This window comes from Astyanax mexicanus, chromosome 6 (genome assembly GCF_023375975.1).
Source record: "Astyanax mexicanus isolate ESR-SI-001 chromosome 6, AstMex3_surface, whole genome shotgun sequence".
Lineage (NCBI taxonomy): Eukaryota > Metazoa > Chordata > Actinopteri > Characiformes > Acestrorhamphidae > Astyanax > Astyanax mexicanus.
Genome location: NC_064413.1, coordinates 50,849,039 through 50,875,585, shown reverse-complemented (window position 1 = coordinate 50,875,585; position 26,547 = coordinate 50,849,039). Strand labels below are relative to the sequence as shown.

The 26,547-nt window shown below is 36.2% G+C and overlaps 1 protein-coding gene across 1 annotated transcript in view; it reads right to left on the bottom strand.

Annotated features, from left to right (window-relative positions):
• trpc1 (transient receptor potential cation channel, subfamily C, member 1) overlaps positions 1-23,816 on the bottom strand; it is a 50,982-nt gene extending 27,166 nt beyond the window's left edge. The window contains exons 1-7 of the mRNA XM_022662704.2: positions 23,380-23,816; positions 13,314-13,468; positions 12,597-12,698; positions 10,584-10,786; positions 8,250-8,381; positions 7,367-7,562; positions 5,378-5,714 (exon numbers count right to left, since the gene is read on the bottom strand). Of these exons, the coding sequence (XP_022518425.1) occupies positions 5,378-5,714; positions 7,367-7,562; positions 8,250-8,381; positions 10,584-10,786; positions 12,597-12,698; positions 13,314-13,468; positions 23,380-23,545 (1,291 nt within the window). The 5' untranslated portion in view covers positions 23,546-23,816. The remainder of the gene's footprint in view (positions 1-5,377; positions 5,715-7,366; positions 7,563-8,249; positions 8,382-10,583; positions 10,787-12,596; positions 12,699-13,313; positions 13,469-23,379) is intronic.
• Positions 23,817-26,547: the final 2,731 nt, after the last annotated feature.

Below are 26,547 nucleotides of genomic sequence, written 5' to 3'. Positions count from 1 at the left end.
AAGAAAAGATTCCAGAAAAAATTACACTGTAGAGTAGGGGTGGGCGATATGGCTCTAAAATAATATCACGATATTTCAGGGTATTTTTGCGATAACAATATACTTGGCGATATAGGAAAACAGAAAAAAAAATTAATTAATTTCAGGAATATAGTATAATAGTATAACAGTATAATCATAATGTGGCAAAATAAATAATATAGCATAAAATAATATAATGCAGCAAAAAATATTGCAGTATATTTTCATGCATATAAACTGCAAACTAAAACAAATATACAATAAATACACCTAAAGCTTCACAGTAAATAATAGACTACTTTTAAGACAAACCATTCCTATTATCACAATATGGATTTTTAATATCATGATAGTTCGGTGTAACGATATATTGTATACAATATAATTTTGCCCACCCCTAGTGTAGAGTTACAGAAATAATGTTCCACAAATGTTCTGATGTCCCAGCTAGATGAATACTTACATTATGAAAATGTTAAGTAAGTGATAGTCCAAACACTAAAAATTTAAACACTGACAAGTGATATTGCAGCAGGGTTAGCAGAACCTTTAAAACATGCTGAATACAAATGTTCTAAGAACATCCAGGAGACTTGACAGATTCAGGGCTTTATCGTACACCCTGTGCAAGGTGCATCGCGATGCTCATTGCTATCCTACACCCTGTCAACAGTCTATTTTCTCATGTTGAATATGCACTGTTAAAATAATGTCGGAGTTTAGGAACAAATCTACACTTTCTAACTTGGCAGCAGAAAATACAGGTGTGCAACTGACTGATTAAAACCCTGACAACAGTCAACAGTCAGCCGCCCAATCCTATCCTTGCAGGAGCACCGATCTATCTATCTATCTATCTATCTATCTATCTATCTATCTATCTATCTATCTATCTATAAATTCTACTTTTATTCACAAGTATGTGTTACTTTGTGTTCACATAAAATCTCCCATAAAAAACTTTTTTTTTTACAATTTGTGATTGTAAGGTGACAACGTAAAATAATTTAAAGGGTACAATTACTTTGTAAGCCACTGTAGTTACATATATACATCAACAATATGTATATGTATGCTAATATATCAGACTGTGCATATAAACAGACTGGGCCTGAATCAAAATCTGTGGCAGGTTTAAAGCCCTAACTCTGACTAATCTGCAGAGAATGGGTGCTTGTTGCTGTAGGTGGTGAATGTTTCTGTTTGTGTGTGTGTGTGTGTGTGTGTGTGTATGTGTGTGTGGGGAGAGTGTGTGTGTGTGTGTGTGTGTGTGCACAGAGTTAGCAGGCACGTGATGGAGCAGTTGGGTAAATGGAGCTGGGAGGCAGGCTGGTGTTTCCACACTGTTCTGTTCAGTTTAATGTGATTTACTGGATGATTATTCTATTTAAGTGATGTTCAGAGACACAATACAAACACACACACAAAAACACATGCACACACACATGCACACACACTTTCCATTTGCCACAATTGGCTGTTTTGGAGGGCTGGTACTCCTGCTCACACTCAAATAGATACTAAATACTTACAAACCAATACTCTCAACTCTTACATTTTAAATAGACAATGACCATGACTGTAAAGATTTGACTGCATTCACCAAAAACAGCATTCCTTAAGTTATCTCATGAACAGACCAGGATTTATGTCAATTTTCTGTGTGACATTACACCACTAAATCTTAAGGATTTCTATTCAAGCATTACATAAAACGGTTTCATGTTTGATTAGGAACATTACTGAAAGCACAATTATAATTGTAATAGAAAGTATAGAAAAATATTCAAGTAAATCTGCTAAAATCATAAAAGTGGCTCTTTCCTTAACTTAATTTTAAAATCACTGTTTTCCTGAATACAAATCAAACAGCTCATGTCCTTCAAACCTTTAGTTTTGTTGTGTTTGTCTAGTTTTTACATCTATTTTCAAACCTTCAGAATTTGGGTTGATTCCTGTTACTGATCTGGAATTATTAAGTGGAGCAGAGAGAAACCCTCCAATTTGTAGAGTGTAAATAAGTTATTTTACTGCAGAAAAAATGGGTTTTGTATCTCCTACACTTGTAGCCTGTATACAGGACAAGGCATCCGAACTCCCCATCCCAAAAGTACTGGATGGAGCTCCATCATTCCAGAGAACACAGTTTCACTGCTCCACAGCTCAATACTGGGGGTTTTGAACCCCTCTATATCTAAATTATACATGCATTAGGAATGGAACAATGGGTTCCTGTTGCCACAGAGAGTCCTATTCTATTGGCAATACTTCTCTACAGCCATTTGCACCATAATCATTTGGACATACAGTTTATCTGAGCCAAAAACACAAGATCAACAATTGGCACTTTGATTATTTGGTTTTTTTTTTTTAATTCTATTTAACCTCTTCATGCATGTGTGTGATTTTTTTTCATTAAATATCATTATAACAGCCTAATATTTTGTGTGTATATTATAAACAGCCAGTGTCCTGTTCTAAGCAGAATTATGAGGTCTAACAGAATGGTCTTCCTCCCTCTGGTGGCTGATTTATATCCAGTTCCTTAGCCTGGAAGTTGTAGATGACTCATTCTTTTATGTTAAATAGTGAAATAATAATGTACTCTGTTAATCTGTTTTCTCAGCCTACATTGATAGAACACCAGTGTAGCAATGTAGTTCTCCTTTTCTGAATGAGAACGTACTGTCCAAATAGCTGATAACTATAACTATTAATGGAAATTAATGGAAATGAAGACTTTAGCCAACATTAATGTATCCTAAATTCTATTATTCTTTCAAATTTTTAAATGATAATATTTTGACCTGGGTACATGAAGATCATTACTTGTAGGGCTGCATTATTTTGGTAAAAAAAATACATTCAAAAGGTTCTTTTTTCAATTATATATATCGCGATATTAAACAATGCAGGACCTATGACGTCACCCGCGGACTGATCAAGAGCTGAATCAGCGCCGAGCTCAATTCAAAACTCGAGGAAAACAGCAAAAAAACAGTAATCAGTCCTTTAATCAGGCATTTAAATGGCTTTTTAAAAGGTAAATAAGAGCATTTTCCTACAAATTAAAAGTGTGAATTCAGCTGTAACTGGAAATATATGCAGTGCAAAACTGTGCTGGACTGAAGTGCACAGTAGGGGTGGGCAATATTATATCGTATACAATATATTGTGACACAGAAATATCATGATATTAAAAATCCATATCGTGATAATAGGGCTGTTCTGTCTGAGAAGTAGTCTATTATTTACTGTGAAGCTTTAAGTGTATTTATTGTATAATTGTTTTAGTTTGCAGTTTATATGCATGCACTAAATATTCTGCAATATTATTTGCTGCATTATATTAATTTATGTTATAGAATTTATTTTGCCACAGTATGATTATTCTGTTATACTATTATACTATATTCCTGAAATGAATGAATTATTTTACTTTTCCTATATCGCTAAAAATATCATTATCGCAAAAATACCCTAAAATATCGTGATATTATTTTAGAGCCATCTCGCCCACCCCTAGAGCGCAGCTTTCAACACGTGCGTTTACAAGCACGTGCCCAACCATGTGGATGGAGGCCATATGTTTACCTCATGTTTACTCCTGCCAACTACCCCTCCCCCTCGCGCTTCTCAGGCAGCAGCAGGCTGTCACTCACACAGACACAGAGACAGCGCTGTGTATCTACTTCTTGTGTCAAGAATCAAAACATTGCAACATGACACGTTTGATTTAATTGCTTTAAGTGACATCACACGTCCTGCGATGTGACTCTTGACGATGACGATGCTTAAACAATATATCGTGCAGCCATAATTACTAGCATTTCCTTCGTGTGCTTATCTTATAAGTTCTTATAAGTTCTGCTGCTGCTAGACCAAGAGATTGTTCCGGATGCTTCATTTTTAAGTGACTCAGCATCGAGATAGATAAACCGCAGTAGGCAGCTTGAGTGTTGCGTAACGTTCATACCACTATAATACTGCTTTCTCCAACAAAGCTCTGCCAGGCATCTCTTATTCAACACTATTCTTTCTCCTAGATACCCCACAACACAACATAACCACTACTTGAACTATGATTGTAGTGACTGAAAGGTACAGTAAATGTTTTATCTAATTTCTCAATTCATTATTATTCACAATATCAATATCTTAAGCAACAATAACATTTAGATATTGTGGTGAATCCAAGTGCAGAGCAGACTGGAAAGCTTTATTTGAATTATATATGTTTATAATTACATTAAATTATAATTAAATTAATTACATATATGGATATGCTTTAATTAGTCTATTATTTATTTGTCATTTCTATTAATAGTTATCTGTAAAGGTGATGGTGTGAAAAGTGTGCTTGTTCAACTTAAATTACTCCACAAAGGATATGGCAGAACGAGTAGGAAAATAAACGCCTCGGAAGAGGTGTAGAAAAAAGGCGGGGAAACAGGACAAAGGAAAGGGAAAGGGCAATCTTGTCATGTGCAAACAAAATATAGCTTTTAGCTCCAAAACAGTTTTCTCTTTTTACTTCTTGATTAAGTCACCCTTAGTTTTACTTTTGTCTTGGGTTTCTTTTATTACTTTCTTCCTTTTTTCTTAAGTTTTGTTTTCTCTTCTGTTTTTTATTTTTTTCTCTTTTCTTATACCCACATATTCTTATACCTGTTACTGGTCACCCCTCTACAAAGGTGCGACAGAGAAGTGTGGTTTGACTGGGGTTTATATAAAGTAATGCACAGGTGCAGCTGGTTGTCGCAGATCGCCGCCAGGCATTCTGGGAGTTGGAGTTTTGAGATCCAATTCTACCCATTCTCCCCCTACGTCTAACAGCACTGCACATTACAGTCATATTTAATAATCACTTCAACTTAATAATTGTAGGACACATTTAAAAAGCTGAGCTCTGACTGAGAGTCTGTGGATCCCTGTAGCTACAGAACTGCTCTGTAGAACTTGGAAGTGGAAACCCAACAAAAAGGTCTGCCACATTAACTGTTATGAACCCAAGCCTGATTTAAACCTGTCATTTTTAGTAAGTATAGCATTAAAACAGACAATTGTGAGTTGCAAGTGCTGGCACTTTCTGATTTCTGCCCCTAAAAATATCCATGTCCATCTCCGGCTCGAGCAGAGAATCTAAACTCTGCTAATCTAGTGCAAAAACGAAACTATTTTTATGTATTTTTTGCTGTTTTGTGTGGTTAGTGGTGTTTGTTAGTTCTGCTGTGTTGCTGTTTGGTTAGTAAACAAGAATAATATTATCAAATCGCTGATTGGATATTGCTGCTGAAAACATGACAATACCAATAAACAGCCAACTCATTTTTCCACCTCGAGTATCAGCACTCACCTATGATCCAGAGGATGAGCAGGTAGTCGATCATCTCCAGTGCTGGACCCATGGTGTTCTTCTTGTCCTCGTTGTAAACCAGCGAGTAGAGGTTGAGCAGGAGCAGGAAGGTGAAGTAGGAGGCGCTGTGGATGATGAACTTGACGAAGGGCGTGTGGATGATCTGACCCACGCGAGACCGTGGACCCAGCAAGTAGCAGACGGACAGCAGAGGCCACAGCAGAGCCACGCTCAGAACCGTCCCCATCTTCAGCCCTGTGTGTTTACGCCTGTAACTCGCCATCTCTCCAAACCACACCGTGTTCAGGAACTGCTGGCAGTTAGACTGCGCCACAAACTGCATAGAAATCAGATCAGAGCACGGAATTTAGTGCAGACTTTTAATGTGAAATAGCGCGCTTAGCATTATGTCACCCACGCCCAGGAAACAGGTGGAGGAGGTGTTTTATTTATTTCTATTTGTGTTTGCAATTTGGAAATGTATGTTTTAAATTAAAAAATTAAACCGGTTGGTCATTCATTATTAAGTAAAAATTCTTATTTTATGAAATCTCTTATTTTATGTTTTATCTGATTACTCAATTAATCAAATCAATTTTTCAGTAGAGTACTCGATTACTAAAATAATTGATAGCTGCATCCCTAAAATCATCATATCAACAGATTAGTTTTCATTTGGCTTAGACGCAAGAAATGGAAGAAATGTTTGCTCCTGAGCTCCCCCTAGGGCTGAGGAGTATGATTCACTTTTACTCCACTATTGGTAATACAAATCACACTTAGGCTACGTTCACATTACCAGGGTGAAGTGATTCAAATCTGATTTTTTGCTCAGTGTGGCTCAGATCTGATTTTTTCATGGCTGTGTGAACGTTCCAAATCCGACTTTTTTTAAATCAGATGTGAGTCACTTTCACATAATTTTAAACGGTCAAATCGGAATTCATGCGTTTGTTTTTGCTTTTACGTATTCGCTACGTGCTTCTCTCTCATACCCACAACACATCTCTTGGTGCAGCTGTGCAGCTATAGCTGCAAAAACAGCAAAAGCAAACCGCCTGCCCTTTTTTCACCTCCTCGACCTGAACATGAACTTCAGACCAGCTGTTTACTGTTTCTCCACTCCAACTAAAGATGCTCCACATATGAGCTGCTAACTTTAACTCATCCATTTCCCTTTATAAAGATACGAGTCTCTCGTCTCTCTAATATGAGTTTTTTTTTTTATGGTAATCGGATTTCAGCAATGTGGCTTGTAATATGAACATGGCCATAGACATGTTTACACATGCATTTGTTGACAAGCTAAAGGATAGTGAAGAGAAAGAAGCATGTGGGCCAGGGGTTCTGAACCTTTTTAACTCTGCTTCAGAAAATTTGGCAACCCCCCATTCCCCTCCATAAAACAATTATTTACATTATATGCATTGAAGCACAAAGATGTTCCATGCGTAGCTTAGTAGGGCTCAGAAACAGTCGCAAATCATCTTCCATGTTGAGACAGGCTCTGTACTTGTTTTTTAGACATGTACAAAAAGTGCACAAAATCCAGACTCACATAGAATTGTTTGAGGCTGGAATTTTTTTAAAGCAATTAACCTGCATCAGGGCTGCGGAAATCCATATTTAAAGTACTCTTCATCATGTTTTGTGGAAGCAGACATTTTGCATCTCCGCTTCCAGATCGACCTTCTAAAAAATGCTACATTTTAATTCAGCCTGGACTTGCAGAGCCACTGCACGCATGTGTTAAATGAATCGAGATTAAAGAGTCAAGTAGAATGAGCAAATGAGTCAGTTTTGTATTAGTGAAAAAAAAAATGTACCTATTTTAAGAATGAAGTGCCCTGAAATAAGCCTGAGAATGAGTCGGTTTGATTCAGTAAAGCAAAAATAGTTTAGTTTCGTCGCAAATTTAGCTGAGAAAACACGACTCCATGAACCACGCTTTTTCAGTACAGTTAGTTATTAGCCCTCATGTCTCTTTACCTCCTTCTGATTATATTTGATGGCCAGTTTGAGGCGGCTGAGGTTCATGCGCTCCTCCAGCAGTCCTCTCTTGTCCACGTGATCTTCACTGGACGTGTGGTTCAGGATGACCTCCAGCTCGCGAGAGTTCCGGGCCTGGGCCAGCAGGTCCTTGGCGAACATCTTACACTGCTTGGCCAGCTCTTCATAATCGTTCCTGATGGCAGACGAGAGAGTATCAAATGCCAGTAGACACACTGTTAAACACTGAATAAAGAACAGTCATGGAACAGACCAGCGGCTCATATGATGTTCTGGACCTCAGCTTAAAAAAGAGTTTAGAGTTTAGTGTCTATGGATGGATAGATGGACAAAAGTATTGGGACACCTGCTTATTCACAGTTTCTTCTATAATCAAGGGTAATAAAATAGCTTAATAATTATGCTTTTGTTAGAGTTTTAAACCAATAAATTTTCAAGGTTTTTTTTCACGACTCTTCCATGCCTTCAAGGCAAATTTTCATGACCATACGATTTTTAAAACACTGCAGACATGGACAATAAAACCAAAAATCAACTAAAACTATAATCAAAACTGATTCTAGTAGGCCTAAAATGAATCTGACACACAATCTTTAATAGTAAAATGTGTGTCAGATCCCGTGTAGGGCTAAATTATCGAATTAACTAAAAAAATATATATTTTCTCCATCGATAAACGGAAACACAAAGATTTGCAGATCTTTGCAGAATTTCCATGAATTTTTCAAAACTTTCTGGGTATTTTCATTTTTCCAAAACTTATCCAGGCCTGGAAATTGCTGTTTTCAAATTCCGTGACTTTTCCAAGTTTTGAACCCTGATAGCCATTGTGTATCATTGTCTGCTTTTTTTCTCTCCCTACCTGAATTCCACCTCCACCAGACTGAGCTCCTTGAGGTCGGCGCTGAGCTCAAACGCTCGGAGGATGGGGTCCTCCTCTGTCAGCATGATGAGTGATGGGCTGGCCAGGCAGCGGTAGATATCCAGCCTGAACCTGTAAAAAAAAGACCAAACAAAAAGACCATTAGCTCCAGCAGAACCAAATCTGCAGGATGAACAAGCTAGTTTTAATACACTCTAAAATGTGGGGGGAAGGCTAAAAGCTAACTGGCTACAATCTCTTCAGTTTGTTAACAGCACACTAAGCTAAGAGGAAAGAACAAAGGGAGGACTAATTCAGTGTATCCTGCAGGATTTTTACATTAGCCACAATGCTAACAGACAGCAATTTGCAGGGCTTGGCAGTTTTGGAGTGGGTTTAGAAACACTTATCATGCACTGGTGCTGGTATTGGTGCCAGTTTCTGTTATTTCAAGCTCTATGCAGAATGCAGCAATAATTTTGCAGTGAAGAGTCCCCACTGCAAACTGCCTACTGCAATTGTAGCCACAGTGTTTTTGTTCTACGTCAGGGATGAACGATAATGAAAACAAAAAAATAAAAATAAAAAGTGTTTATTTATTTATTTTTTCTGCAATTGGGTTCAACAACCCTTTGGGCTAGAGAGCTACTAATCTGTAGCACTCCCATTACACTTCATTTTCCAAAACAGAATTTTTTTTTTGTGGCCCACCACATAATGGCTCGAAAAATATCTGTCCCACGGCCAAACTTAATTGCTGACCTATCTCCTATGTTGTGTTAATCACGGGTATGTTTTTGTAGTAACATAAAATAAACCAGTGAGCATGTCACTTGCAATTCTCTTTAAAAGCCAGATGCACTCTGACTTTGGCAAATTGTTATTTCCATTGCGCAGTGTTCTTGTGTGCATAACAAGTAGGTGTGTATGTGCATTGGGAATGCACAAGAATGAGATGAACATCTGACTGTTCACGTCTGTCTAGGTTGTATTTAGTCAGTGGCGCACCTGTGTTTTCTGTTGCCAATATAACAATACGCCAGAAATGTACCTGAAAACCTCATTTTCAGATCACTACACTCAATGGCATAAATATATTAACAAGCACTGTGGATATATAAACAACGCAGGCCAAAGACGTGAAAATAGACTGTTGACGAGGTGTAAGATAGCAATGAGCATCATATTGTGCCTTGCTGATGCTTTTTGATGATGCTTGTGATAGAGCTGAGCGATATAAAAAATCAGATTTTCGATTTAAATCGATTTTTTTTCCCCTACTAAAATCTCCTAAAAGTCGCTAAATGACGTCATCACCTAATTTGCATAATAAATGTTTTTGAAGCTGTAAAGGGTTAACATTGTGTGAGAGAAAAAAGTGAGTAAAAAACATCCTAAATATGTTAGAAATGATACAAATAAACTCCAACAAATGAACAACTTCTGTTGCTTTTTAAATAGGCAATCAAATCTCAAAATAACTTTATCTTTACGTAAATTACATAAATCATTTTTTTGCCGTGTTGTTAAATGTTATTATAAGAGCAGTTTTTTATTTTGCAGCACCGCAAAAACTCGCTAGATTTGTCGCTAGTCGCTTTTTTACAAAAAAAGTCGCTAGAGGATCTGAAAAGTAGCTAAATATAGGGACAAAGTTGGCAACACTGCTCCGCCGTCATGTTGTGTGTGTGTGGGGGGGGGTGCGCGGGAGGGAGGGAGAGAGGGGCGGGGCTGCGTGTGGGAGAGAGGGGCGGGGCTAAGCTCAGGAGAGCGCGTCGGTGGTGAAAATTAAAACTCGGAGAAAAACGATTTTCATAAAAACACATTGTCCTTAACTGTAAATTCGAATTAATCGATAAAATTGATTAAATCGCCTAGCTCTGGCTTGTGATGCTTTTCAAATTCTATGAAATATATAAAAGGGCTTCGGAATACTGCAGAGTATATCAAGATGCTTCTACCTGGAAATATCTATTGAGATTGGTGGTGCATTTCACAAATAAAAAAATGATCTCGCAGCTTTTTACAAAGACTAAGACAAAACAGATATAAGACACATTACTGCTTTTCAAACTATATCCACACAGTCTCAGTGAAATATTGCTTTCTGTCAGTCCAAGAAGATAAATCAAACGACATCCAGCGCCTGTTTTCTGAAGTTATTACAATCGCAATATCTAAAACAGCCTCGCAGCTCTGGATAGGCCAGAAACATCAAATAAAACAGGATCAGAAAGCGCCAGGAGCATAAAGCGGCTTGGCCAACACATGTCGGAATGAACTGCGCTGCATCCGCTTGCCCTTTTGTTTAGAAACAGATGAAACGCTCCATGCCTGGAGTGACGCAGGCTGTCCTTCTTGTTCTTGGCGTTGCAGAGCGTGCACTCGCAGCCCACAGCGTGCGGCCGGGGCAGGGAGATGTCCTGCTTCAGCAGCATGGTCAGGATCTCATAGTTGTTCCTGTGGGCGGCCAGAATGACAGGGGCCACGTCCATGGTTGTGGAATATTCTGGATTTTGGATGCGCTGCATCAGTTTCTGAAGAACGAGGAAAGAAGAAGGAAAAAGGCCATTAGGAAGACGTCTAATTACGCCTAATGCTTCATACTGAGCTCTGAACACTGAGTACAATCCTCTGCATCATAAACAGCGAGCCGCTGAACTGCGAGAGCACTCTGAGGCTGATTTTATCACCACAGCCGTGTTTATAAATGGAAATGAAAGCTACGTGCAGTGGCTGAGCAATCACATCAAAAAGGCATCAAAATCCAACGCGCTCCAAGGCCCAGGATGTTCCAGGATTTAGAGCTTGTTTTTTTAGCCTGGCTGTAAGAGCTGCTGCAGATATCAGAGTCACACACATTTCAATCTGTATACAGTGCAATTAGTAGGCTACATACGGTGGCCGAGAAAGCCCAACGCAGTGCAAATTGAAAAGCGCTGCAAAAGCACAAAACACATCCATCAAAATTACAACACAGGCGCAGCAACTAGAAAAACGCGCTGCAAATAGAAAAACGCGCTGCAAATAGAACCACAACACAACGGAAGTGAGTCACAACACAACGGAATTTTCCCGGGGGACCTTAAAAGATACTGTACCAGCTAAGCTGCGTCTTCAGTAACGTCTCGGACTTCACTATGTGTACAAAGGACAATAAGTGGCAAACAAGGCGTTTTGTGAAGCAGAACTTTTAATAATATGCACACAACCGTGGTAATCACAGGTAATAAACATAACTTACTTTTCAGAAGCTTGTTTGCCACTTATTGTCCTTTGTATACAGCTGGTACAGCATCTTTTAAGGTCCCCCGGGAAAATTCCGTTGTGTTGTGACTCACTTCCGTTGTGTTGTGGTTCTATTTGCAGCGCGTTTTTCTTTTTGCAGCGCGTTTTTCTATTTGCTGCGCCTGTGTTGTAATTTTGATGGATGTGTTTTGTGCTTTTGCAGCGCTTTTCAATTTGCACTGCGCTGGGCTTTCTCGGCCACCGTAGCTACAGTAGGGTAGGGTAAAGATCTATATCGGTATCAGGAGATTAGGAGAATAGCTTATAAATAAATCTATAATTTGTAAAAGAGGCTTGTAATGTCTAAAAGCTTGATAAAAAATGGCCATATGTAACATATGGCAGTGGATCTTCTCAATTGGGTGCTGGGGGAACCACAGAAAAATTTTAAAGCATGCGTCTTTTCTTTATATACTTTTCAGTTTTTTAAAAAGTGTCTTAAAAAAGTGATATCTGACTGGGGCTCTGAATGGTCCAGCAGACTATATGATCAGGAGATTGCTGGTTTGAATCCCAATCATGCAGCCTGCCATCAGCTGCTGGAGCCCTGAGAGAGCACAACTGGCCTTGCTCTCTCTCTCTCTGGGTGGGTGCAGTAGATGGTGCTCTTTCCCCTCATCACTCCTAGGGTGATGTCGATCAGCACAAGGCTGCATCTGTGAGCTGATGTATCAGAACCGAGTCGCTGCGCTTTCCTCCGAATGCTCTGTGATGCTACTTGGCAATACTGCATGAGCAGCAGTAGCATTGGTAACTGGCTTCATGTGTGTCAAAGGAGGCGTGTACTAGTCTTTACCCTCCTTGTGTTGAGACATCTCTAGTGATGGGAGATATACAGTTGAGTAGCAGCTGAATGGGTGGGACCCTAAGTCATACTAACACATACATTATTTGCAACCTTACAAATTTCTTTTGTTTTTGCTTTTTTGCGCCCATTAAATTTTTTAGATTATCAAACAAACTTTAATATCAGACAAAGATAACCTGAGCAAAGCAGTTATCTAAGGGAAAAATACTCTAAATACTGTAAACACTGTAAATACATTAACACCAACTGACCGCAATGGAGGGTTTGGAGGATCGTCTGGGCCGATGGTTGAGAAGAATGTCAACAGCTCCCACCACCTCTGAGTCAATCGCCACCAAAAGTGCATCTGTGGACTACACACACACACACACACACACACCACTATTGTAAGTTTAGAAATGACTAAAAAATAACCCACACTTGGTTCACCTATGTATTATTTAATATACTGCTAAAATTATTCGCTCATCGCATGTTTATGAACTTAAGAAACATCCTATTCTTAATTCATAGGCTTTAATATGTCGGCCCGCCTTTTGCAGCCACTCAACTCTTCTGGGAAGGCTTTCCACAAGGTTTAGGAGTGTGTTCATGGAAATTCTTGACCATTCTTTTAGACTCACATTTGTGAGGTCAGACACTCAAATTCATCTTAAAGCTGTTCTATTGGGTTGAGGTCAGGACTCTGTGCAGGCCAGTCAAGTTCTTCTACACCAAACCAGGAGTAAACACGAGGTTAACACATGGCCTTCATCCACATGGCTGGGCACGTGCTTGTAAACGTGTCGAAAGCTGTGCACCTCAGTCCAGCACAGTTTTGCAGCGCAGATATTTCCAGTTACAGCTGAATTCAGGCTTTTAATCCCAGAAATCCCAGCGGGGCTGGTGGCGTCATGGGCTCTGCATTGTTTAATAGGAAGTAGTGGAAATACTCCTTATGTGGATTTTATGAAAGTTCACATGCATACCTGGCAACCGTGCTCCAGCAGAAGCTGCAGTATGTCCAGGTTTTCATTCTCGATGGCGATAGTGACCGCGTCTCGGCCCAGAACGTCCACACAGTTGAGGTTCAGCTCACCGTGCCGCTTTTCCTCCAGGAGCTTCTTCACCATGTAGTAATCGCCTAAATCACAAACCACAGCATTCCACCATTATTTTCATATATTGATTTATAATCACACAGATGAACGTATCATTTCCATTGTAAAATGTATATTCAACAGTTCGAAAAGGTAAAAAGTTTATAGGAGATAAAAAAGCATCATTTACAATTCTTTTTAATTTCCAAAATCAAACCGAATCAGAGTGGGGTTTGTTGTGAAATGGTTTAGAAAACTGTGAGGAAAAATATAAACACAAAAAAAGTGTTAAACAAACCAAAATATGTTTTACATTTTAGATTATAGATTCATTTTAAATGTATATTAGATATAATAGATATTGCAAAGACCATCAAAAAAACATTATGATGAAACTAGCTCTCATCAGGACAACTAACCTAATGTAGTTATCGCTAATGTAGCTGTGTAGTACAGTATAGCTGTATAAGGTAACACTATCAGGCTCCCCTGTGGTTTAAAAAACAAGCTTAAATACTTGATTTTAATTTAAATTACATTTTTTTTTTGTCCCTTTAAGTTGTAAATTCTCGGCTGCATAAAAAATGTGGGTTACCCTCAATGTATTCTAGAGTTAAAATAAAGGTTTACTTACTTCTTTGTACAAAACAGACAAACATTTTTTTATTGATACTAAATAATTTTTTTTTTCTTGTCACACAAAAATACCTTAAAATATTGTTATATTATTTTAGTGCCATATCACTACACTGTGCACGTAGTGCACAGTCTCTGAAAGAGGATCCAGCAGCTCCTGCTGGTTGCTTTGGTAACTGTGGAGCTGCTAATGCTGCTTATACAAGAGCTACTGTGCACATGGAGATATAGGAACAGAAAACACAGCCTTTATCTACCTTTAACCAAAAAAATCTATATTAGTCGGGCAGGTGATATGGCTTTAAAATAATATCACAATATTTCAGGGTATTTTTGTGCTAATTATATTTTTGGCAATATGACAAAACATTTTTCAAGAATATTTTAGTGCAACAAAATTTATATGAATGTTTTATTTAGTATGTCGAAGAGACTCATACATTCAGTAGAAAAAAAACAAAACAAAACTATTTTTGTATTTTTTGTATTATGATGAAACTGGCTCTCATTAGGACTGCTCCAGGACAGGAAGAGCAAGAGTTTCCTCTGTTCATCAGAGTTACCAGCCTCAGAAACCACGTGTTATCAAGACGGGATTAACCTCATTTTTTTTCTTTTTTTTTTATTTGATTTGAACTGTTCGAAAGGTTAAAAACTTTATAGAAGATAAAAAAGCATCATTAAAATGTGAATTCAAGCGAATTGTTTTTCAATTCTTTTTAACTTCCTCCAAAATTCACCAAATCAAGCCAAATCAAAGTGGGGTTTGTTGTGGCAGGTTATATGGCTCTAAAATAATATCACAATATTTCAGGATGTTTTTGCGATAATGATATTCTTGGCAATATGCCAAAACATTTTTCAATAATATTTTAGTGCAACAAAATTTATATGAATGTTTTATTTAGTATGTCAAAGAGACTTATACATTTAGTAGAAAAACAAATACAACGAAAAAAAAAATATATATATATAGCCTCAGAAACCTCACGTTATCAAGACGGGATTAACCTAATTTTTTATTTGATTTGATTTGATTTGAACTTTTTGAAAGGGTAAAAACTTTATAGAAGATAAAAAAGCATCATTAAAATAGGAAATTAAGCTAATTATTTTACAATTCTTTTTAACTTCCTCCAAAATTCACCAAGTTAAACCAAATCAAAGTGGGGTTTGTTGTGGCAGGTTATATTGCTCTAAAATAAAATCACAATATTTCAGGGTTTTTTTTTTTGAATAATTATATTATTTAAGAATATTTTAGTGCAATTATTTAGTAGAAACAAAAAATATATAATTTTATATATATATATATATATATTTATTTATTTATTTATTTATTTTTTTGTATTATGATGAAACTGGCTCTCATCAGGACTGCCTCTGGAAAGGAAGAGCAAGAGTTCCCTCTGTTGTACAGGATAAGTTCATCAGAGTTACCAGCCTCAGAAACCACACATTATCAAAGAGTACCTAAATGCTTCTTCACAGAGTATTTTGGTTTGTTTAACACTTTTAAGTTACTACATGCTTCCTTATGTGTTCTTTATGTGTAAAAAATAAGATGTGAACTTTTGACTGGTACTGTATATATATATTTAAACACAGTTAAGAGCTGCAGTAAAGATAATTCACAGCGAGTGTAGTAGAGCTCTTACATACAATAAAAACAAAGCCAACAAAGGACAGATCCTCTTCTCTGAGCCATACTTAGGTTCTCTTTATAAGGTAAGGAAGACATCTGAGCCTCGTCTGCACAGTGTAACATCAGGTCAGGGCGTTTTTTATTCCTGTGGAGAATTCAGGGCTGGATATATGCGTTTCTTTACTGTATAAAACTGAGCTTTAAAAACCATCTCTCACAGGATGTGAGCTGACCATGCAGCTGCAATATAAAAGCCTCTGGGATGCTCTATAATGCATCACCATGATAATACATCTGAGTATGCTTCTGGCCACCATCCAAAGACATAACATAAAACATTTGCTTGAATGCTTTTTATCTGAGGCTGTTTACTCAAAACACCAGACAACAACAGCAAAAATACATGGGCTTATTTTACACTAGAAAACTAAATTTTATTCTACATGCAACTGACCACTATGATAATATTTTATCATGATAGGATTTATTTATTACATAAACAATATGCTTTTTTAAGCATATAAGAATATCACCAGTGCTTAAAAAACACTGACTAAACAATATTTAAAACCAATTGGTACTTTTGGCAGTGTGCCAAGTCCTGCTGGAAAATGAAATCTGCATCTCCATAAAGGTTGTCAGTAGCAGAGGGAAGCATGAAGTGCTGTAAGATTTTGTGGGAAAACAAAACTGCACTTACTTTAGACTTGATAATAAAACACAGTGGATCAACACCAGCAGATGACGTGTCTCTCCAAACCATCACTGATCATCAGTACATTTTACATTTCATTTGTAAATCAAGGGAGCAGAGTCTGGAGGAAGAGTGGAGAGACACACAGTCCAAACTGCTCGAGGTCTAGTGTGAAGTTTCCACCAATCAGTGATGGTTTACAGAAATATTTTTTTAAGAATATAATATTATTCACTTTATTATTGTGAGTGTTTTATCAACCCACAGCAACGCATGTATAAAACATTAACTTTAACTGCACCACTTTGCAAAAAATATATAATCTGAGTTTATTACAGAACAGCATTAACCACCCAAATGGTCAATACCTTTAAAGTGGTGGTTAATTCAATATGCACTCTGGTGTTTTGTCACATGATAAAGGCCAATACAATGCCTGATTACTGTTATTTTATGTCAGTATTTATTTATTTCGTCCTTTTATTTAATTTATTTTGTTTTTTACATATTTTATTTTATTTCTTCCATTTACCTTTGTTGTAGATCTTAGCGTTATTTTTAGCTACTTAATTTTTTTGGTCTTCTGTTTTTTGTTGTTGTACTTAATATTTGTTATTTTTTTTATAATTCAAACTCTTTATCTGTTTACTTTTTAATTTGAGACTGTCTGCTAATCCTTTTATTCTGAATTAGTTTATTACTTCTTAATTTAATTTTAATTGATTCTTTTTCTAATGCTAAAGCTTTTTGTCATTTCATTTTTATTGTTTTGTTTATGAAGTTCATTATTTTAATATTTTATTTAATATTTTAGCCTTTTTTTCAGTCCCTTAAGGATTACTTTCAGTGTATGTCTTGTTTAATGACTTTTTTTTTTACAAATTATACAAAATGTTTACACATATATATATATATATATATATATATATATATATTGAAAAACTGTTTTATTTATACAACATAAAACCTTAATAATATTTTTGCAGTTAGATATGTAGAATAGACCACTGAAGCCGTGCGTCATTCTGTAGTCCTTGTATAAGTGGTTTTTCCCTATGAGAAAAATGAATAGGGTTTTCAAAAACCCGTCTCTGTCAAATTCTGTGGTAAATAAATCTGTTCAGACCTCTGTACGTTTTATTCTGATATAATGAGAAAAATGCTAACTTTAAGCTAATGCTACAGCACTGTAGTGAACTGACCTCCCAGCGCCGCTGCAGAGATCAGCTGGGGACTCTTTTTGGTGCAACACCAGCGAAAACTCCGGCTGTAACTATACAGCGTATTAAACACAGCTGATCCAACTAATGAACTAACTGCCCTTAATGAGGAGAGCTGAGAGTCTCACAGCATAAAATCACTAAAACAGGACAGTGATACTCCAGAACCAGCTGTAACACGTTTTAACATTTACCCTCTTTATTATGCAGTGAAATAAATGGGTGTTTCTGGTTGGTTGTCGCCTCAGTGAGGGCAGGTAGTTAGTTGATTGGTTGATTAGTTAGTTGTTAGTTGATTATTTGGGTCAGGTGTTGTAATTAGTGTAAACTAATGACCGTAATTAAATACTAAACCTGAACTGAGAGCCACTTTCTCTTATTATCTGCCTTTTAATGCTGCCTTTATCTGCTTATTCTCCCACTGTTACACCACACAAACACAGAATTACAACTGAAGAGAGCTGGCAAGCTAAAAAAAAAGGGCATAAACAGCATATTTTCTAAAACCAGGACAAACACTACGCACAGGATGAGCTTCCTGTGTACAGGTAGGTTAATTAGCCAGTTAGCAACACTGTTTTTGGTTTCTGTTGTTTGAAAAACAAAATAAAAACAGAGCTAGTCATATTTTTAGACAGTTTTAAGTGCTATACTCACTCTGGGTTTGTTTACACAACACATACACCATCAAAACAGTTAGTTATTTAGCTATATAACACTAGTTTGGCTAAGTAACCTGACTGAGTAAAGTGTTTATATACCTACTAAACACATTATATAACCAGCTGCTGTTCTCTTAAAGTCTGTTTTATCTGTTTCTCAGTAAACACAACAGTTTATTTCCATAACACTGATTCTAAAACACAGCTTCACACTCTGTTCTGACACTATTTTAGTGTAATACATTTGTTTTTAACACTGTGACAGTATTTCTGTGACTTTAATGTGGAAAACTGCTTGTTTAAAGCCACTGTTTTACCGTTCACCAAATAAATCTATATTATTAGGGGTGGGCAATATTGCTTTTAAATAATACCACAATATTTTATATTGGTATTTTAAAGAGTTTTATTCAGTAGAAATAAAAATATATATTTTTTGTAAGTAACTTACAAAGACGCTGATTTTGTATTAAAAAAATAATAGTGTAACAAAATAATCTAACAAGACTAAAAAGTGTGTATGCCATTTATAGTTTATTGTTTTGTTTATGAAGTTCCTTATTTGAGCTTAACCTGATTAAATATTTATTTTAATAATAATTAATTATTTTCTGTCTGTTTAAATTGTAAATGTTCATCTGCAGTGAAAATGAAGGTTGATTTATTAAAATTATTATTTTTTTTAATCAGACAAAATGTTTACAGACATATTATATCTTCACAATGTTTTAATAACTTAAATAATGATATTAATACATAATAAAATATAATATATTTTTTAAAATACAGTAGTATACTCTAAATAAATATTTTTAGTGTTTTGTCATATCGCCAAGAATATTGTTATATCAAAAATTCCAACTTCCAGTTCCATTCATAATGTAGAAACATAAAACAATATTTTTGTAAGTAACTTAGCAAGACTCTGATCTTGTAAAAAAAAATAGTAGAAAAAAATTATAGTGTAACAAAAACAAAGTGACAAAACAAAGTAACAAAAATGTGCCATAAATCTAGAATGCAGCCTATTTAGTGAAGCATATAAACTGCAAACAAACAATTAAAAGTACAAAACAAATACAAAATAGACTTTTAATAAATTTGCTAATTAGTATTGTGTATGAGACAATATTGCACACCCCTATATATTATGATTATGCATGTTTTTTTTTCTGTAGACAGTATATACATTTTACAGAGCAAAGGCGCTTTGGGTAAAACATAATTAGATTAGTTATATAAAAAAATTCCAATTTCCAATTCCATTCATAATGTAGAAACATAAAAAGATATTAGTAAGACTCTGATCTTGCATAAAAAAATAAATTATAGTTTAACAAAAACTAAATGACAAAACAAAGTAAAATATTATTTATAAAACTAAAATGCAGCCTATTTAGTGAAGCATATAAACTGCAAACAAATTAAAAGTTTCTATTAAAAGTATAAAACAAATACAAAATAGACTGTAAAAAATTCTGATATTATTGTGTATGAGACAAAATTGCACACCCCAATATATTATGATTATGCATGTTTTTTTTCTGTAGATATTATATACATTTTACAGAACAGAGGCGCTTTGGATAAAACATAATTACCGTAATTTGAATGACTGTTTTTGCCATTCATGCTCATATTTTCTTAAATTTCCAAAAATGATGTATGAAAAAGTGTGAAAATTATTACTAAACTAAACTTATTGTACATGGACTGTACTTCAGGTGGATCTGAACTGCACTCAGTGTGTCGAAATGAAGCACAATTTCCAGCTGACTTTCCTGCAACAACCTCCACTGTGCTCCTGATGGGCTTTAGACTTCTCTGGTAAGTGCTGCTCATTATTTCTTGTATATGTCTGTTTATATTGGCCAGTGTAACCGCAGAGGTCCAGCGTTCTAGCGCTATAAAATAAACAAAGCTTATTCATTTGTTTTCAGTGTAGCGTTTTCACTATGCTAGCTGGCTGGATAGATAGACTGTGCATAATGGTTGCTCATACAGCTCATATCTATCATTAGCCTATATGCTAGTAAGCAAATTTAGTACGTTTAAATATATCATTAATATATTTTGATACCATAAATAAACAGAACATTATAGTTAAAATCAAGCTTTTATCTTCAAATATAAAGTCAATATTGTGCATATAGACGTTTTCTCTGTAGACAGTGACAATATGTATCTTTACCCCACATTAAAAATAAATAATTTTCCTTTTATGTAAAAATCTTAAATCTCAGAACATACTGCAGTATACTGCATGGTACTAAACACCCCTTTTTTATAATCACACAATACCTGAAATTAAGTACATTACAGCTCTGGAAGAAAAAAATAAGAGACCACTTTCTAAATCAGTTTCTCTGATTTTGCTATTTATAGGTTTATGTTTGAGTAAAATGAACATAGTTGTTTTATTCTGTAAAATACAGACAACATTTCTCCCAAATTCCAAATAAAAATATTGTAACTTGGAGCATGTATCTGCAGAAAATGAGAAATGGCTGAAATTACCTCAAATAATGCAAAGAAAACAAGTTAATATTCTTAAAATTTTAGAAATCAATATTTAGTGGAATAACCCTGTTTTTAATCACAGTTTTCATGCATCTTGGCATGTTCTCCTCCACCAGTCTTGCACACTGCTTTTAGATAACTTCATGCCTTTACTCCTGGTGCAAAAATTCAAGTAGTTCAGTTTAGTTTGTTATCATCCATCTTCCTCTTGATTATATTCCAGAGGTTTTCAATTTGGTAAAATCAAAGAAACCCATTATTTTTAAGTGGTCTCTTATTTTTTTGTATGGGCTCGGGACCGGCTTATAATATCAAGCAGGTGTAGCTTGATATTAGATTACAAAACTCTGGTAGAAATTGGCCACTATTTCAGTGTTATGCATTCTTCAGATGACAACATTCAGTAAATTCAGCAGAGAGATGGTGTGTTTTCAACTCTCTTTTTATTTTCTCACTCCACATATTTTGGCATTTGTTTCTCTATGGCTGACTTTGGCCTTGCGGGTTGTGCAGATTGTGAGCTTGTTGCCGTTTGCATTCTCTCTGAAGAACTTTCAAACCTACAACATGTTTTGTGCGCTTTTGTGTGGCAGTTTTGTGTGAAGTGAACCACTTTGTGGCATGCATGAGAGAAAATTTGACTAGCAAAGAATTGGTCTGTCATCAGTCATATATTTATCCAAAAGATATTATATTTAAACAGTACATTCTTATTTTATATCCACTGAAGACATTTCTTCATTTCTTCATGTTTTGACTGAGCTTTCTCTGAATATTATGTAAACTTGCAATGATCAGAATAATCTGATCTGAAAGGGGATCACACCACAATGCATGTGTTAAAAGTACTCTTCCACATGCTCAGTGCGGAGACACTTTTTCACCACTTTTTTTTCACATTTTCCTTGTTTGGTCTAGATTTTCTGAAAAAGTGCCATAAATTACAGTTCAACTTAAAGGATCAAAATTTGATCGCCATATTGACAGCACACCGATTTCAGACAAACTCTACAAACCAATGAGTGTCAAGTATACGCAGACTTGTGTTGCATGGTATACTAGTATACCGATACTAGAAAGGTACTAGAAATACTTTGTCATCAAAATCGGTACAATACACTATTTATTTAGTATTGGTACTATAATTCTTAATCCATCAGAATAAACCATATACCGTATATGGCTAGAAAGATCTAGAAAGAAATCCTGCCATTTGTAAAAGCTGCAGCGTCATCGCTCTTCGGTGAGGACCTGTGATTAATCCACTGTAGAAAAGACTCAATAATAAGCAAAACATTTTGTGACCCGATAACTGCTTTATTTCTCAGTTTTCAGCACAAACATACGTTCTGAAATATAATCCAGTGTCTAAGGAGAACTCTGTGTCGTCTCTGAGTTTCCCTGAGGCTGTGTATACATGAGATCAGAGCCTTATATCAACGCATGGGCTTCTAAACAATATTTTAAATCATTGACTAAAATATGCATCTCAATCTCAATTTGTGAACCGATTCAGTCAGCTCTAGGCTCAACCCACAGTTTAAGTTCTTCACAGCATCCAAACACCACAAAGATCACATGATAATTCACAAAATATCAGCAGCTTCTACAGTTTATATGCCTCCCAGCTTGCCCAGCCATTTTTTGGTGTTCTTGACATTTTTCTGGCTTTAATAGCTTTTTCTGGTTACCTGACTTACTGTGCTGCTAATGGTTCTGATACAAGAGCTACTGCAAACATGAAGATTTCAAAACAACAAAGCCCTATATGCATGGGATTAGTTTCTCAGGGGGTCCTAGGGTAAGTTTCTCTTTTATGGGGGTCCTCTGATTTTTTTTTTTTTAATTTATTTTCAGACATCCTCTGAGAAAATTACAGGCTGAATTATCTACTGTTATTCACTGTATTCCGTAGTCCTCTGGTAATTTTAGTCCCGTCCGAATTCCCATCTCTAAGTTTCCTCACCTCGCATTTATTTAAATAGCTATTTGTCCACTGCCATGCACCTTAATTACACTTTGAGCGCACGTTTACATGGAGATCCACATAAACACAACAGCAGAAGAGTGGAAATGGAGGAGCTACTGAACGCCATGTCGTGACCGAGAAAGCCTAATAACTCACTGGTCCTCCTATTATTTTTTCATTGCAGTCCGGATGCAAGAGTTTTGGCACATAGTTTCTCCAGTATCCATGCATCATTAAACCAAATAAGTGAACACAGCTGGTGAGATAAAAGGGACTGCACCACAATGCATGTTTTAAATGTATGCTTTCGTAAGCTGTGTGCAATAAATTATGCAATTAAGCAGGGGGGCTTTAAGTAATGGAGCATCACTTCCATTAATCTCTGTCCTCTTATTGTGTATAAAACATTGAGATATGGACAGTAAACAACAAACAAAACAAACAAACCAACAAATTCTATGTAGGCTAGGTATGGACCACCTATATATAGGAGGTCCTTTTTTATCATATGATGCAGCTGGTCCTGATGCAAGCCCATCCATATCACAACACCCCCCCGTCCCCCAAATGTCTGTGCATGGCCTCCAGCTCGCCCACACACACACTCACCCTTCTCGCAGGCCAGCAGAAAGAGCTTCTCGTCGAGCGTGGTGTCCTCCTTCACCTCCCTCACGTCCTTCAGCGCCAGATAGGTGTCCGGAGCGGAGGCGCCAGGGGCCTGGTATCCGGCAGCCATGACCACGGAGAGGGAGCAGGGCAGGACGCTGATGTGCATCCCAGCTGGAGCGCGCTGAGACGGGGAGAGAGAGAGGCAGGCAGCCCGTCCGAGCGGCCGGCCCTCCGCGGGGCTCGGCTACGTGTTGGGAAGGCGCAGGAGCAGCAGGTGCGGCCCGGGAACCAAGCGCATCTCCCCCCGGGAACACCGCGGTCCGCACGGGGCTAAAACAGCCCAGCAGCCCAACGCAGCCCGGGTCAGACAGACGAGGACCAGGATCAGGAGGAGAGGATGAAGAGGAGGAGGAGGAGGATGCTAGTGATGGGGACGATGGTGGTTCTGCGCATGCGCAGCTGCTGTTTGTGGGGACAGAAGGGTCGTTACATAAGAACAGCTTGAGGATCAGTAGAACATTGTACAGATGTAAATACATAGAATATTGTAGAATGAATGTATTTAATTTATATTCTATTCATACAGTGTATATATCATGTATTTATATAATATTTTTGTTTATATATTATAGATTTATAAATGTAAATCGCATGTATTTATAGCCTATACACTATAGATTTCTAGTTTTTAAATTTATAGACTATAGATTTATTTATTATAGATTATAGAAAATAGATTTGTGGATTATATATTTATAGAAAATAGATTTATAGACGTTAGATTTATAGACTATATATTTGTAGATTATAGATTTATAGGAATTAGATTTATAGACTATAGATTTATAGGAATTAGATTTATAGACTATATATTTGTAGATTATAGATTTATAGACTACATACGTGTAGATTATACATTTATGGATTATAGATTTATAGACTATAGATTTATAAATTATAGATTTAAAGGTTATAAATGTATTTATCATATATTTATAAACTATAGCTTTATGGATTATAGATTTATAGATTATAAATGTATAACTCATATTTATAGATTATAGATTTATGGATTATAAATGTATAACTCATATATTTATAGATTATAGATTTATGGATTATAAATGTGTATATCGTGTTTTTTTAGAAGATATATTAATATACTATAGATTTATAGATTATAGTTGTATTTATTATAATTTAAAGATTATAAATATGAAAACAATGATTTGTCCTGTTTGTATATATTTCAAATAAATTAATAACTCACATCTCTATTGTCTTCAAACTTTTTAAAATAATTAAAATAAGAAAATAAAGCATAATTATGTGTTGTTTATATAGTTATACTGAATGTATATATACTTTATAGCAAATCAAAATCATAATTAAAATATTTAAAATATTGCTTTTGTGTCAGTGGGCTCTGCATTCCTCCACAATGAATTTGAAATGACTTTCAGGTTTAATTCGAGGGGCTTAACAAAAATCCTATAAGGAGTTACAACCATTTCTCTACAAACCTCATTTAAGGGGCTCAAAAGTAATTGGACAAATTAACTTTATTGTAAATAAAATGTTAATTTTTAATACTTTGTTAAAAAAATCCTTTGTAGGCAATGACTGCCTAAAGTTTTGAAACCCATGGACATCTCCAAATTTTTCCTCATTTATGATGCTTTGCCAGCCTTGTACTCCAGCTGTCTTCAGTTGTTGCTGGTCTGTGGTTCTTTCTGCCTTTAGTTTTGTCTATAGTAAGTGAAATGCTGCTTGATCTGCTTCAGATCTGGTGATTGACTCTGCCATTTCAGATTATACCATTTCTGTGCCTTAAGAACTCCTGGTTTGCTTAAGCAGTATGTTTTTGGTCATTATCCATCTGTACTGTGAAGTGCTGTCCAGTCATACTTGTTGCATTTTGTTTTTTCGCAACTAGAGGACTAAAAGGGGCAAAATATATCAATTTAAATAGGGCAAACTCACTATTTTGGACATACAGTCGTGTAACTGAATAAAACAATTTGTTTCATCTTCTATAAGCTTGGGTTTGCCCTCTACTGCTGTGTACGAGTTACTGCAGTGTTCTCAGGCCTCAGCTTGACAGCAAATGTAAATTTCATTGTTTCTCATTTCCTCTGCTCTACTTCCCCTCAGCTCATTAGCTTTCATAATTATCACCCTCTTCTTGCACTGAGGTGTGGCTGGATTCAACAGACTGAGAGGATTGTTTTGAAGCTTTTTAAATTGACATTTAATATATTGTTCATCCCATGCTCTTTTGTAATGAGACAATGTTATGTACTTTATTTATAACTTATAACAAGGCACACACTGCGTAATGTGGTGTCTGTATATTCTAAAAGGGGTGTGGCTTAAACTACTGATAAATGGAACGTATGCAATTTGAAGAACTGAAATGCGTTTATAAATTCTGTATCATATTCCAGAACAATTTAATTTGTCTTGTACAATCAGATACCGTTAAACCCACTATAATGGAAATCTATAGGACACCACATTTTATTTAATCCACTGGTAGGCATTTTTTTATTTCAGCATGATCTCCATTTAGTGAAAAGGGCATCCTTTGGGGCACCATCTAATAGGGGTGGCATAGAAGACCCTTCATATTGGTACATTTTTCTATTAGAAGGGCAGAAGGGCACCTGTATATACACACTTATTAAGACATATAATTAACGTTTCTTGAACTAGTGGACACATTATTTTAATGTACTCATGAAGGGGCACCCAAACAGGCACTGAATCACTTTTCTCACAAGAAGGGCACACAATAGGCCACTTTGTCCCTTTTTTGGTCATCTAAAAGACATGAAAAGCGATCCTTGTTTTTTTTTTAACCATGGGTGTACCAAGAAGGGGTGGTTGCCACCCCTGCACCCCCTTGAGTCCACCAGTGGTGTATTAATGTTTGGCCGTTCTTTCTGTAAAATCTTGTATCAGAAAGCTCATATCTTCTGTATTTAGTGCTGCTGTACCTGTCAGTACTGCAAATTAGAGGGTTAATTCTGATCTTAACTATAGACAATACCCATCCTCTGATTACCACTGCCAACCATTTGCACTTACTCCTCAAGATATTGATGTAAACTGACTTTTGTTAAACACCAGCCATAGGCTAAAGTTGTTGTGTTGACAGTGGCTCAC